Below are 13,178 nucleotides of genomic sequence, written 5' to 3'. Positions count from 1 at the left end.
ACAGTGAAACTCAGAAGCAAACAGCAGATTCGAGAGAGATAGACTTTCTGGAAGATTCTCTATGTGAGCAATTGTCACATGACACAATCTTTAGAGAGGAATATGCACAATGTTACATGATCCATAAATATTACAGATACGAAGAGGGTATTTTATGTCATTCTGGCACTGTTAATAAATAAATAATTAATACATGGCTGTATTAAAGGTAAATAGCTAAAGCAGCGTGGAGAAGCATCCTGCCTGATTACATATGAATACAGGTTTATCAACATAAGGAAAAGCTGCCCTTTCCAATAGCTTAGTAGTTGAGTAGGAATAAACAATGTTTTCAAGTGTTACCTTGAAGGAAAGAATCAGATGACTGAATTGAAAAAGTGTCTCCAGGTCCAGCTGGATACTAACATGGTGCACACCTACAACAGCAGAGAAAATCATTGGAATTCAGAAACATGACAAGCTGTAAATTGTTGATCTGTACAGACAAGAATAATAGCTGGAAGCAGCTGTAACAGCCAACATATGATTATCTTGCTTTGAATGATGTTCTTCTTTCTGTTATTTCAAGTATTAACCTGTATTGACCATTTTCAGAGGTTCTTCCTTCCTCTCTCGGTGATAGCTCCCATATTCCCTAATTCTTTCCCAATTCCTCTCACCAAATTAATTTCAGCATATTTTTGATTCTTTCGCCCTTACACTTCCTGAAGATTTTTCCCAACATCTCTTTGACCTGGGACCTTCTCGTTCCAGCTACAGTAAGTTCAATGTCATTTTGTATCGATTTAATGGACCTGCTTTGCTCAGACACTTCAGGTAATTAAGTGTAACGTGTAAAGTGTAAAATACATTGGTTTGTGACTGCTCACATACAAGAGCAACTAGACAAAGATTATGCACCTCTTTCCATCAGATCATTTATGCTTGATTAAGATTTTAAAACCAAGCTTATAAAAGTGATTCCAAACACCATTATTTCAGGATTTGAGCTCATTCACTATGAATTAATAGCCTAATAACTGGCTGTCATCCTCCAGCACTCAATTGAAAGAATCTAAGTAGATTAAAAAATTCATATATGTTCAATTTTTTTTTTACATTTTCTTTCCTGTTCTCGTGTTCATGGGTTTCTGTTGAGATAATTACTTTATTGTGAAGTTTATTTTTCTTATCTTTTCTTTCATTTGCTTATTTACATTTATTTAAGTAAAACATGCTGGTGTCTCATTATTCTCTGCTTTACATTATTTGACAAAGTTAAGATCCACCTAATTACTTTTCAGGTTTAATGTTTATTTCCAATAAATATTGCTGAATACATCCCCAACAAGAATTAAATGCCCACAAGCTTATTTAGTGTGATTGTCAAGTTTCAGCTATCAATAGTTATATCTATCTGCATCCAGGGTGACTTCATAAACAACTTGACAATGTCAGGTAGCATTTCAGACATGGTGATTGATGCTTAATGCAGATGCCTGCCTTACTGCTCAGAAAATAAAGATCAAAAGTTAGATGTTGTGCTGATTTGAAGTTTTAAATGTAAAATGTGGTGCTTTTTAAAAAATAATAATAAAGTAGTATTTTTTAAAATATTGTTGAAGGCCAAATGATGAACTTTGCATTAAACCTTAGTCTCTGTACTTTCTCTTTCTGCAAACATACCATTTTTTGACTGCCACCATTTCTTTTTCCGATCAGGTTCAAAAGCTGTGATCACATTTTCAATGCGATGGCTGAAGGTGGAGCTGACAGGATTGAAAGGTAATCTTGAATCGCATGTAAAACACTTTTTATCATCCTAATTTTGGGGAAAAAAAGGAGATTATTCAGTCTCTCTTAAACCAGTGCATGAAGTCTCATTTTGTGTACATTTTTTTTCTTGCGTATGGTGTGCACAGCCTAAAGTTGTAGGACAACTTGTTCTATTTGATCTTATTTGACTGTGCACACCGGGTTGATTGCATTTGTCGAAACAGGGCGGACCACGTGAAGGTTGCAATCTCCCACCCCTTTGTGTACATTGACAAACAATTTTAATTAAAGCTTTGCTATCTGATCTGCTGAACTATCTTGATCTGTAAAAATCCAGGCAGTGGCTATGGAATTGATAATCACCACAGGTTCAGGTTCAGATTACTGACGAAGACTTCTTTCTGACTCTTAGCAGCATTGTATTTGTAAGGCAATGTTCCCAGGACAGGTGTAAACCACCTCAACAAATGTCCTCGAATCAGAACGGGTGGACCTTGTTAAGATAATAAAGTTGTTTTCTTTGTTGACTTTTGTTGGAATCATGGCCTCTACTTCATGCTGGATTTCCTCATCTTCTCACCACAGTGCAACACTTCACATTTCTCAGAGGCAAATTTGATCTGATACCAAACCACCCATTAGTACACTTGTAACACTTTAGTAATCCAGAAACTACAGTTGCCAGTAACCTGAAATAATAACAAGAAATTCTGCAATCACTCAAACTTCCGACAGCATCTGTGTATAAAGTACTAGAATTAATCTTTTGGTCAAAAACCCTTCACCAGAATCTTTTGAAGTTCAATACTATCCTCCACATAGTTTATTGTGCATCAAAGTCTATGTCATATGGAAATTTGGAAATTGTGCCCTCTTGCTCCCTGTCCTGCCACAAATTCCAGCTTCAAACTTGACGACAAGCCTTTATATGGCACCTTATCAAATGCCTTTCCTTCATCAATCCCCCCTGTAACAAGAAGAAGAAATCAGTTCAATTAGACACAATTTATCTTTAGCAAAAAACCCACAAAATGCTGATGTAACTTGTCAGGTCACTCAGCATCTCTGGAAGACATGGATAGAAGATGTTTCAGGTTGGAACCCTTCATGCTGTTTTCTCCAATTCATCCAAATTGGGTCAATAAGTTAATTCTGTCTCTGAGAGACATATGAGCAGAATGGATGTGACACAAAACTGACCCCATTTACATTGACTTTACATTGAAGAATCCTGCCACCAATAATCTAACCAAACATTATGTGTTTGGATTAGTTGGTTTGTGACCTTCATAAACCATCAAGAGGTTGATGCGTGTATTATTGTATCTGAGAAATATGATTTCAGATCTGTTATTTAAAAACAAACCATTTTCCATTATAATCATTATTTTGAGTTTGTTCACATACTGTAAAAGCAAACCTATGAAAATGAAGTGACCAGCTTTATTTTATTTCTTTTCAGCCGTTACTTCCTGCAAAAATGTTCATGCTTGGCTGGATCTGACTGTTAATTTACATAGCTCAGTGGAACAGCAATAAATGAATATGGTTTATTAAATCTTCTAGGCCAGGGCGATCTTTTCGGCGACTGACGTATAAGGTCACCGAAAAATTTGCGGCGTGATGTGGCGGTGACGTGGCGTGATGACGTCATGATGCAAGGTGTTTTTTAAGTGTCGCAGCATTTTTTTTGTCGCCGCTGGACTTTGAAATGTTCAAAATCTTTTGGCGACATTGATATGACGCCGGCAGTTGCCGAAAAAAATCGCCAAGTGGGACAGGCCCTTCTCTTCCAGAAAGAAACTCTAATCTGCATTGACAGTTTCTTCCCAGCTGTTATCTGTTACAACTGGATCATCCTAACACAACCAGAGAGTAGTGCAGAACTACTATCTACCTCTTTGATGTCCTTCGGACTATCCTTGATCGGACTTTGCTGACTTAACCTTGTACAATACGCTATTCCCTGATCATGTATTTATACGCAGCACACAACAAAAAGCTTTGGACTGTACACAGTGACAATACACGTGACAATAAACTAAACTAAACTGAACACGGCATTCAATGGCGGACTGGGTCTAAAAATATTGGTTGCCAGGAGACAAAGGGGGCCCACCCACAATTACAATGCTATCACTTCATCAGGGGCCCACTTGCCATCACTTGCTATCACTTGTCATCGGGCAAGCTGACACCCTGGCAAGTCCGCCACTGACGGCATCACAGTGCTGCAACGACTGTGGTGCATTCTGATTCTACAATGCATCTTAAAGGACAAAAGACTTTTGATTCTACAAAATGCTCAGGACATTAAATTCATCTGATCACTGATGTGACAATTAGTGACACAATCAGTATTAATTTTCACTAATGCTGAAGCTAAGGAATGCAGCTACTGAATATAATCACTAAATGATTCATGATTGACATAACCTTTTAATTGAAGATAGACACAAAAAGCTGGGGTAACTCAGCAGGACAGGCAGCATCTCTGGAGAGAAGGAATGGGTGACGTTTCGGATCAAGACTCTTCTTCAGACTAGTTAGGGATAAGGGAAACTAGAGATATAGACGATGATGTATAGAGATTAAAAAAATGAATGAAAGATATGCAAAATCACAGTTTAAGTAGTCAAATGGTCAAATATCCCTTACTGAGTAAATTAAAATTCCATTCAGATTTGCAGGAAGTAGTTGTAGTTTGAAAATATGAGTTCCTTTTATCTCAATGTGGACTTGTGCCAGTATGCTGCATATCTTGGCTTGTTAGGAGTCTGTCTGTTCAGGAGCCTCCATTACTATAACACACTTCTTAATAAAGACATGAACTAACGTGCAGGGATAACAAAAAAGGCACAAAAATCTAAATTGAGCATGCATTAGGAATTTGTTATTGAACATTGCTTTATTAATGATAGCTTATAGAAAATTTGTTTTACATCCGAAAGACCTCCGTCAATTGCTCTTCCTGCCATACAATATCTTGCATGGGCAGAAAAGTTGGAAATATTTTTAAACCACAAAAAAAAGGCTCGTCTTCGGTACCTTTATTCTAATATTTGTAACTTTAATGCTCAACAACCTGTTCCTGCACGATTATTACCAAATTATGTTGGCAGAATATTCTTCAATTTTGGAACTGAAAAAATGTAGCATGTTTTGACCTGTCTGCTTGGTCTCTTTGATTATATTCAGTGGATCATGCTGCACCATGATTATAAGCAGCACGTAACATTTCATCGATACTGCGTTGCATGATATTTAACATTCTATTTAATTTGATGTAAGTAAGCGTTGAAAGAAACATGGAAGGTGGATCTATGTAAAACAAGTGGCCATGTTCTGGCAATTACTCCATTTAATGTGCTATATTTTTTTTAAGCACGCACAGAGATCAAGCAAATAAATTGCCTGAGAACCTGGAAACATCAGTCATAGGAAATGTTCAGTGGAGCTGGCTCGATGCCTTGAGTTGGGGGCTTTTTGATGTCATTATTTATAAATAGAATGGGGATTTCCTTTCTGTTTTATGAGTTTCTGAACTCTGCTTTCCAAAATCTGACTTCAGGTACCAGTAAAGTATCAGTCGATATTCTAACAACCCTGGAGGTCACCTGACTCTTGAAACAATGACAATAGCCCAATTTCAATAGCGGCCTGATAAGAAAAGAGTACGAATTCTCATCCAAGCGTCAGTCCATGTGGTTCTTCAATAGACCGCAGAGCACTGTTGTGCACAGCTCAGGGCCATGCTGACTACCTGTTTCTGTTCATTCCCCAAGATTGTACAGCAGTAGGATGTTTCTGAAGCTTTAGCCACTGCTGCTCAACTTATTAAAGTGTACAGAGGCACATTAGAATGTCCTCCTCTTTGTACATCCAACTAACACTGAAAATGATACTCAAGTAATTTGAGCTGGTCCATTATCATCTGCATCAATGAATAATCAATAATAACAAGATACAAGGAACTGCAGATTCTGGAAGCCTGAGCAAAACATAAAGTGCTGAAGAAACTCAGCAGTACCTGTGGAGGGAATGGATATATAACATTTTCGTCAAGATCCTACTTCAATCTGATTGTTTTGGGTGGGGGTAGGGGTGGGGGTGGGGGTTATAGATGCTTCCTGAACTGGGAAGCTCTTATAGCTATCTCTGTTTTAGCTTTTGATTTTCAGCAGTCCTTTTCCAAAACCAGCCTTATCCCCATCCTCTCCAGACAATTGTGAGATGTTCAGGTCTCATGCGAAATGTTGCTCCTGCACTTCATCCTATACAACTGAATCAATTTATACATCCAAAAAGTGCCTGTGTTGAGTGAAATATATTATTCATATTATTTACAATATTTTACCAGATTCAAAGATATTCAGCATTCCCCCTCTCTGTCTTTACTGCAGCTGACTTAAGGGCTTGTCCCACTGAGGCAACTTCTCAGCGGACTGCCTGCGACCTTCAAGCACTCGCCTGAAAAACCCTGAACTGGAACGGCAACTGTCATACACACACACACAAACACATCGCAAAGGCGGGGGCCAGGGAAAGTGGGGTAGCACTGTTGGAAATTCACACAGTGCAAAGCCAAGGTGATACAGACACACACCGCGATGAACAGGAAAGTACAGTGTACGGTCAGTCCTTTAAAAGAGCAGGGGGAGGGGGGAGAAGGGGAGAGAAGTTGGGGTTGGGAGAAGGAGTGGAGACACTTTTAAGAAACCAGACAACTTTTAATAAGCCAGAGGTACCCAGCTGTTAAGTTTAGCGGGCATTTAACATTACCGGTCGGTTTTCCTTGGTTCTGAAAACTCGTGCTTACGTTTTTCCCCCCCCCCCAATGAGCCAATGAAAATGCCCGATCAGCAAAGATTAACAAAAACTACCTACGGCTACCTCGACTCCCTACAACGTCATGGCGACCCCACTACCACTGCACCTACGACTACAAAAGTATCGATTTTCTCCATGGCAACTGATTTTTGGTCGCTGAAAATTTTTCAACATGATGAAAAATTTGGTGTGACGATACTGAGGGTGCGACTAGTTCCCAGAATGCGGGAACTCCTTGTGACCATGAAGGAGACTCAACAGAGACCACAAGTGACCATGCGGCGACCATGTGACGATCATGAGGCGAGCGCAGAGTCTCCTGCACTCGCCTAAAAAGTCGCCAATCCTGCTTAAAAGGTTCAGGCAGCATATCTGGACATGGAATTATAGAACTTTGAACAATACAGCGCAGGATTAGGCCGTACAGCCCACAATGTCTGTGCCAAACATGATGCCAAGACCAAATCTAACCAACCATTGCCAAAATGTTGATATGTCACATAGTCTCGACATTAATATTGTACAGTAAGGTGGAACAATGGATTTTTTTTCTCTCTTAAGCAAGAACTAACCTGTAAGTGACTTAGGATGCAATATGTTTCAGGTCCATTCTGGCCACAGGTTGAGGAGGCAGAGAGCCGACTGTTGCGACCCACAAGCAAGTCTCCAAGAGGTGGATAGCATGAGCCAATATCGCAATCGTCTTGAGAGTAAGCAAAGCTTATCAACACTGTAACAGAGATATGGTTAAAAAAAATTAAACTTGCTGTTTGCCTGATTCCTAATCACGTTGTAAATCAATGTCCAAATTAATGGAAACATCAAGTTATTCCTCGTGCCACAGTCTGATTTTACATTTCCCTGGAGAAGTTCTCCTCCAATGTTAGCAGTCATTTTTTAGATTTGTATCTATGTTTTCAACCCCCTTTGTGGCCTTCCCCCTCTCTGTCTTTACTGCAACTCACTTACATTATTGGCAATCCTGATTAAAATGGCAGAAAATGCAGGAGCAACTCAGCAGTTCAGGCAGCATTTCCGGAGCACATGGATAGGTGACGTTTCAGGTCGGCACCCTTCTCGACAGACCTGCAATTTTTGAAAGTTGTGAATCCCCAATCCTCAAGGATGTGGACTCATAAAACTAAATGGTCATCCCACCAACAGTGAGCAGGAATTGGTTGCTCTTACTCCTTGATGTTCTGTTTAAAATTGTAAGTAGGCACATTGGCACTGGATTGGATTTTTAAATATATTTTGATATAACTTGACCCAAACCAACAGTTTGGGTTAAGTTACATGTCTAAAGTTTCTGCCAAAAGTTTCTAATGCTACATACACTAAGACATCATTCAGGCCGGAGTGGATTACCCACTAATTAAATCTGAATGACAAGTTTCACAAAGCAAAGAGTTAGGCAAGCAGCCTACACAATAAAACATGGCCCAGCTTGTTCAGAACACAGATATTTTCCAGTCACCAAACGATTAATGTAGGATTGTGAAAATTCTCTTATAATTAACTGCATTACTGTCTCAGAAAATAATCAGCTTTGTTTGGAGTTCTGTAGTGCCATGTTAAGTTAACTGATCATATTAGAATAATTTTACTAGCATGAAACAATGACTCTCGCCAATTAGTCGTGTGAGTCTGGAACAGGAATTAACACATTACCAACGGTTGGCTTGTGATCTGTTTCTGCCTGCTGTGGAAACTACATGGTGACATTCTGAATCCTACAACAGAAATGTAAACTTTAAAGTCTGTAATTTTTTTATGATGTTACAACAGTGTTTGCACCACAAAACACATCATTGGCTAAAAAGCTATTTGGAGCAATATAAAAGTAGTAAAAACATCATATGGCCCCAAGTGTATTTTTTTCCTACTTTGACACCATTGGATAGAGGGGGCCTAAACTTTATTTCGAGCAATAAAACAAAGGATCCTGCAGCTGAATGTTGGCTTAATCCAGAGGAGCAACTTGTGCAGAATTCGGAATGGCTCAGTAGCTACTAAGAAGCTTTCACTTTGGACTTTAGGGCAGGATTTTTGTTCTTCCTCACACTTCGTTTTTTAGTGTCGAACTTTAAATGATGTCAACAATAGTGTAACATGCAGATTTGTTTACAGTGAGATTTTCAACCTTAGAAGCCTTGAAACAGTTCCTGTGTATTTAGAGAATAACCAGGTTTTATTGATCCCTGAAACCATGATTCTTAAGGAGCCAAGTTGCAAACTGCTTTTCCTCAGGCTTGGATCTCCCTCAACCTCAAAATTAATCACCAATGTGTAACCTGACTGCTTTGTCCATTGAGGTAGCTCTCAGTTTCTTGGCCTGATTGCTGCTCCATCTCAATGGTCACATGAGGGAGGCCATCCAAACTGCATCGTCAAGGAGAGGAATATTTTGTCTAATGTGTCCTTCAGGTTGAGTTTTAGATGAATAAAACAATATTTGAGCTATGAAGGAATGTGGTTCAATGTCTGTAAACGTTATTTTTAAATACATGAGAGGTTGTTTGGCACCACCAGCGGGTCTTCTGGCGGGCAATTTCAAGTGTGCTCTCATAATTTTGTCTGGATTAAAGGAGGTGCAAAACATAAATTTCTGAGATGCAGATTTACTGCAGATTACAAACTGATTATTGAAAATCACTTGTTTAAGAAAGAACTGCAGATACTGGAAAAATCGAAGGTAGACAAAAAGGCTGGAGAAACTCAGCGGGTGAGGTAGCATCTATGGAGCGAAGGAATAGGCGACATTTTGGGCCAATATCCTTCTTCAGACTTCAGACTTAAAATCACTTAAGCCCCTGTCCCACTTACGTGTCCTTGTCACGCTAATTACGCGACTTTGGGGTCAGGTTGAGCCGCGACGGTCGCGCGCGACTTCATTCGACCGCACAGCCGTCTGGAGCGCGTGATGTTATTTGAAGATTGACACAAAATGCAGGAGTATCTCAGCGGGACTGGCAGTGTCTCCGGAAAGAAGGAATGGATGATGTTTCGTGTCGAGACCCTTATTCAGTTTGAAAGAAGGGTCTTGACCCAAAACGTCACCCATTGCTTCTCTCCAGAGATGCTGCCGGTACCGCTGAGTTAATCCTGCATTTTGTGTCTATCTTCAATTTTCTTGGCCCCATTCTGGGAGTAGAAGTGGGGACGGCTCCGGACCGCAACGGCCGTAAGCCCCAGGCCGAGTTCAGCGATTGTTTGCCTGCTTCTGCTGCTGTTGAAGGTGGGACGTTGCGTCGCGCCAGGGTCTTGGGCCTGTCCCACTATGGCCGTCAGTTCCGCGACAGGACGTTGGCGCGCAAAGTTTTCGTTCGCTACAAAAATTTCGGAGCCCCGCGCGATGTTGCGCACAACTACATACCCCTCCGCGCTTCTCATTGGGACTGGCCCCGCATGGCCATACGATGCCCGTGCACCTCAACGCGACGACGAGGTCGCGTAATTTGCGTGCCAAGGACACGTAAGTGGGACAGGCCCGTTAGTCTTTTCAACTGTACTCACCAAGCAGAGCCACAGCCTCCAGCCTCATCCTGTAGAATGTAATCAGCAACACTGCTATTACTTCTGAAAGAAAGTTATGAAACTGAACAGCATTGCTCAAAAGGAGTCATGCCATATTTCATAGGCGAGAAATACTTGAATATGCAAATTATACCTGTGTTCAGGCATGTACGAAATACACAGTTTAGTTGTGTGTGATGGAGAATCCTAAATGTGGTGGAATTGAACTGATGGTTTGGTGCAGAAAACACAGTGGTTACCTCCATAACTGTAATGGGAACTGAAATTACCTGCAAGCTTTGGTGAAAACCTATGCTGACAGTGTGGTGCGCTGTTCGCTGCGGTCAATGTCACTGCACTCTAAAGCTGGACTTCTCATGTTGTTAATTAGTGGAATGAGAATTGCCGAGAGTTTCCTAGGTAAGGTCTGCTTCAGTGGGTGGGCAAGTGGGAAGTACTGGCAGTCAACTACTTACAGATGAAATTCTGGGCAAATACTTGCTGCCAGTTGAGGGAATTAGATGAAAGCAAATGCAGTAAACCAGCTTTTTGAAATAAAAGCCAAATAAATCTCAGCATATTATCTGGAAGTTATGACAATATCACCTCCTCTTTATTTCCCTTCCCTATCGTTTCTCCCTCCTTTCCTTGCTTCACATCCTGTCTTCTCTGAAGGTGGCATTCCTGCCTTTAAATCATCTCAGTCCAGAGATTTCAGTGTAAAATCTATCCTGACATTCCAGTCTTTTATCGAGCACCTTCAGAGTTGCCGATCTTGGCAATTTCCAATGGAGAGCAGAAACTTTATTTTGGTATTCAAGCCAATGTTTATCCAGCAACTAATTTAAAAAAAAAAGGGTTTTCTGATGATGATCATTATGCTGTTTGTATGCATTGTTGCTGCTAGCTGGTAAATTCCCTGCAGTATCTTATTGTATATTATTGCCGTATCACTGTCAAAAGATTTCCTTTGCCAGAAAGAGCTTTGAAGATGGTTAAATGCAAAGGAGGATGTACAATGTTGAGTTGTGGTGACGCTGCCTAACAGAGCCAACAACTCTAGGCGGCACAGTGGCGCAGTGATAGAGTTGCTGCCTTACAGCGCCAGAGACCCAACTTTGATTCTGACTACGGGCGCTGTCTGTACGGAGTTTGTACGTTCTCCCCATGGCCTGTGTGGGTTTTCTCCGGGATCTCCGGTTTCGTCCCACATCCCAAATATGTGTGGGCTGGTTGTACAATTGACCACTGTAAATTGCCCCATGGTACATAACTGAGTGGTGGAATCTTGTAGGAGAGTGGGGACAATAAGTAATGGGATTACCACAATAACTGGCACAGGCTTAATGGATTGAATGTAGATTGTCATTTGAAAATGTGGAAAGATTTCATTTTTGGCACAATAAACCCCCTCTCTATTTTTGCCCTTATGCTTTGCTTATTTGTAAATATTGAGTTTAAATATACTAAATTCAAATATAGAAGAATCACTCAATTATTACTTTTCTCTACTGTATTGCAATGTTGGAATTCCCTGTTTTCCACCACAATTATTAAGGGATTGATTTGTTTGTGTCCAATCCTCAAATTCATGTTGTTTAAAACACTTACATCAGAAATATAGCAGGGAGAAGACACATGCTAACTACGATCTTCTCAAGCGCAAATTACTGTGATTTCAGCAAGGTCAACATCTCGTACAATTATTAAGATAAAGGTGGGATTGATTACTTGCATTACTCAATATATTGGCCAAAGTAAGATCAAAAATGCAATCTGAGGGAATTGAACTAGATTAGTCGATAAGCAGTTTTAACTTCCCAGTTTTGTGATTTTTGCAGGAGGAACATGGTGAACATCAGTCTGTCAAATTTTGCAAGTATTGTAAAATTCATTCCGGGGTGTAGGAACTCCCCTAAGTAATGCTAAATACAGATATTTTTTGAACAACATTACATAGCTAATCAGCCTTCTCTTTATATAGGAGAAAATATATCTTTAATTTATATTGCAATCTAAACTCAAAATTAAGGGTTGGATATGTTTTATACTGTAAATACTAATCTATACAGTTTGCACGAAGAAGCACGGACATTTTAAAGCTAAAACTGCTATTGCAACGTAGTGAATGTTTGGTAGGAGTCAATTTCAATAAAGGAATAAATATTTCAGCATGCTTTTCTTGCGTTTTAATTTTGAATCTTATTTTTCTAACAAATGCATCTTTTGCTCTGCGTTGCTGCTATCTACGAAGAGCAACAGGATTTTTATGTAACTTGAGCTCCATGAGTAAGTAGCCAGCCAGCTGTTCAACATCCAAACAGTGATTATGGCAGCAATTCAGACCACCTATGCAATTTTACAAAGTTTCATAACAACTACGAATTTATAGCACAAAAATATTTGATTTGCCATTATTCCATTAAATAGAGAAATGCTAGCAAATTTAAGTGATCATTTTGATTTGAGTTATTGAATGTACCTTGTATGAAATAAATAGAAATATGCAAGTACAGTTTGGGAAAGAGCACAAAACAAAATATTCACAAAAATGTTCAGAAACATCCATTTAATTTAAAGAGGCTAAAAAATACATTTTTTATGCCTACCTTGCTTTTTCTGAGCTCTTGTAAAGCATATGGCTTAACCAGGAGAATGATGTACAACAAGTAAAAGCACACCTGAGATGCATTCAATTAAAACATAAAATGCTGCCCTCGGGCAACTGGGTGGGGAGGTAAAGGTATTTGATATCAGAATGTGGACGTGAAGAATTCTGCTGCATGCTGTCTCTTGTGGTGGTAGTTGCCAGCAACGCATAGGAACTTTTAATTATACATTTTAGATCAGCTATTTATTCATAAAACTAAAGCAATGAATTCACCATGAATTTCTTTTGGTTTCTGTATCAAGAACAATAATTTTGTGTTGCATTTTATGGGAGGCTCAGCAAACAGAATTTGATAAGAGCCTTGATAATGCAATATTAAAGCAGATGAGCTAAAACTTGTTGAAAGTGATAGGTTTTAAGAGTTGTCACAAAGCAAGGCAGGGGGACTAATAAACAGAAGGAGAGG

General features: G+C 39.6%; 1 protein-coding gene and 1 long non-coding RNA gene across 5 annotated transcripts in view; one reads left to right on the top strand and one right to left on the bottom strand.

The window, feature by feature from the left end:
* Positions 1 to 7,326, top strand: part of LOC129707727 (uncharacterized) — an 84,194-nt gene extending 76,868 nt beyond the window's left edge. For all 4 annotated transcript variants that reach the window (XR_008725225.1, XR_008725223.1, XR_008725224.1 and 1 more), the window contains exons 3-4: positions 1,702 to 1,764; positions 7,190 to 7,326. This is a non-coding gene — a long non-coding RNA (uncharacterized LOC129707727). The remainder of the gene's footprint in view (positions 1 to 1,701; positions 1,765 to 7,189) is intronic.
* lamb4 (laminin, beta 4) overlaps positions 1 to 12,796 on the bottom strand; it is a 70,994-nt gene extending 58,198 nt beyond the window's left edge. The window contains exons 1-5 of the mRNA XM_055652953.1: positions 12,711 to 12,796; positions 10,102 to 10,164; positions 7,158 to 7,315; positions 1,666 to 1,801; positions 343 to 416 (exon numbers count right to left, since the gene is read on the bottom strand). Coding sequence (XP_055508928.1) covers positions 343 to 416; positions 1,666 to 1,801; positions 7,158 to 7,315; positions 10,102 to 10,129 — 396 coding nt within the window. The 5' untranslated portion in view covers positions 10,130 to 10,164; positions 12,711 to 12,796. The remainder of the gene's footprint in view (positions 1 to 342; positions 417 to 1,665; positions 1,802 to 7,157; positions 7,316 to 10,101; positions 10,165 to 12,710) is intronic.
* Positions 12,797 to 13,178: the final 382 nt, after the last annotated feature.

The sequence above is a fragment of the Leucoraja erinacea genome, chromosome 22 (genome assembly GCF_028641065.1).
Source record: "Leucoraja erinacea ecotype New England chromosome 22, Leri_hhj_1, whole genome shotgun sequence".
NCBI lineage: Eukaryota > Metazoa > Chordata > Chondrichthyes > Rajiformes > Rajidae > Leucoraja > Leucoraja erinaceus.
The sequence above is the reverse complement of the archived record's forward strand: the minus strand, read 5'-3'. Positions and strand labels throughout refer to the sequence as shown.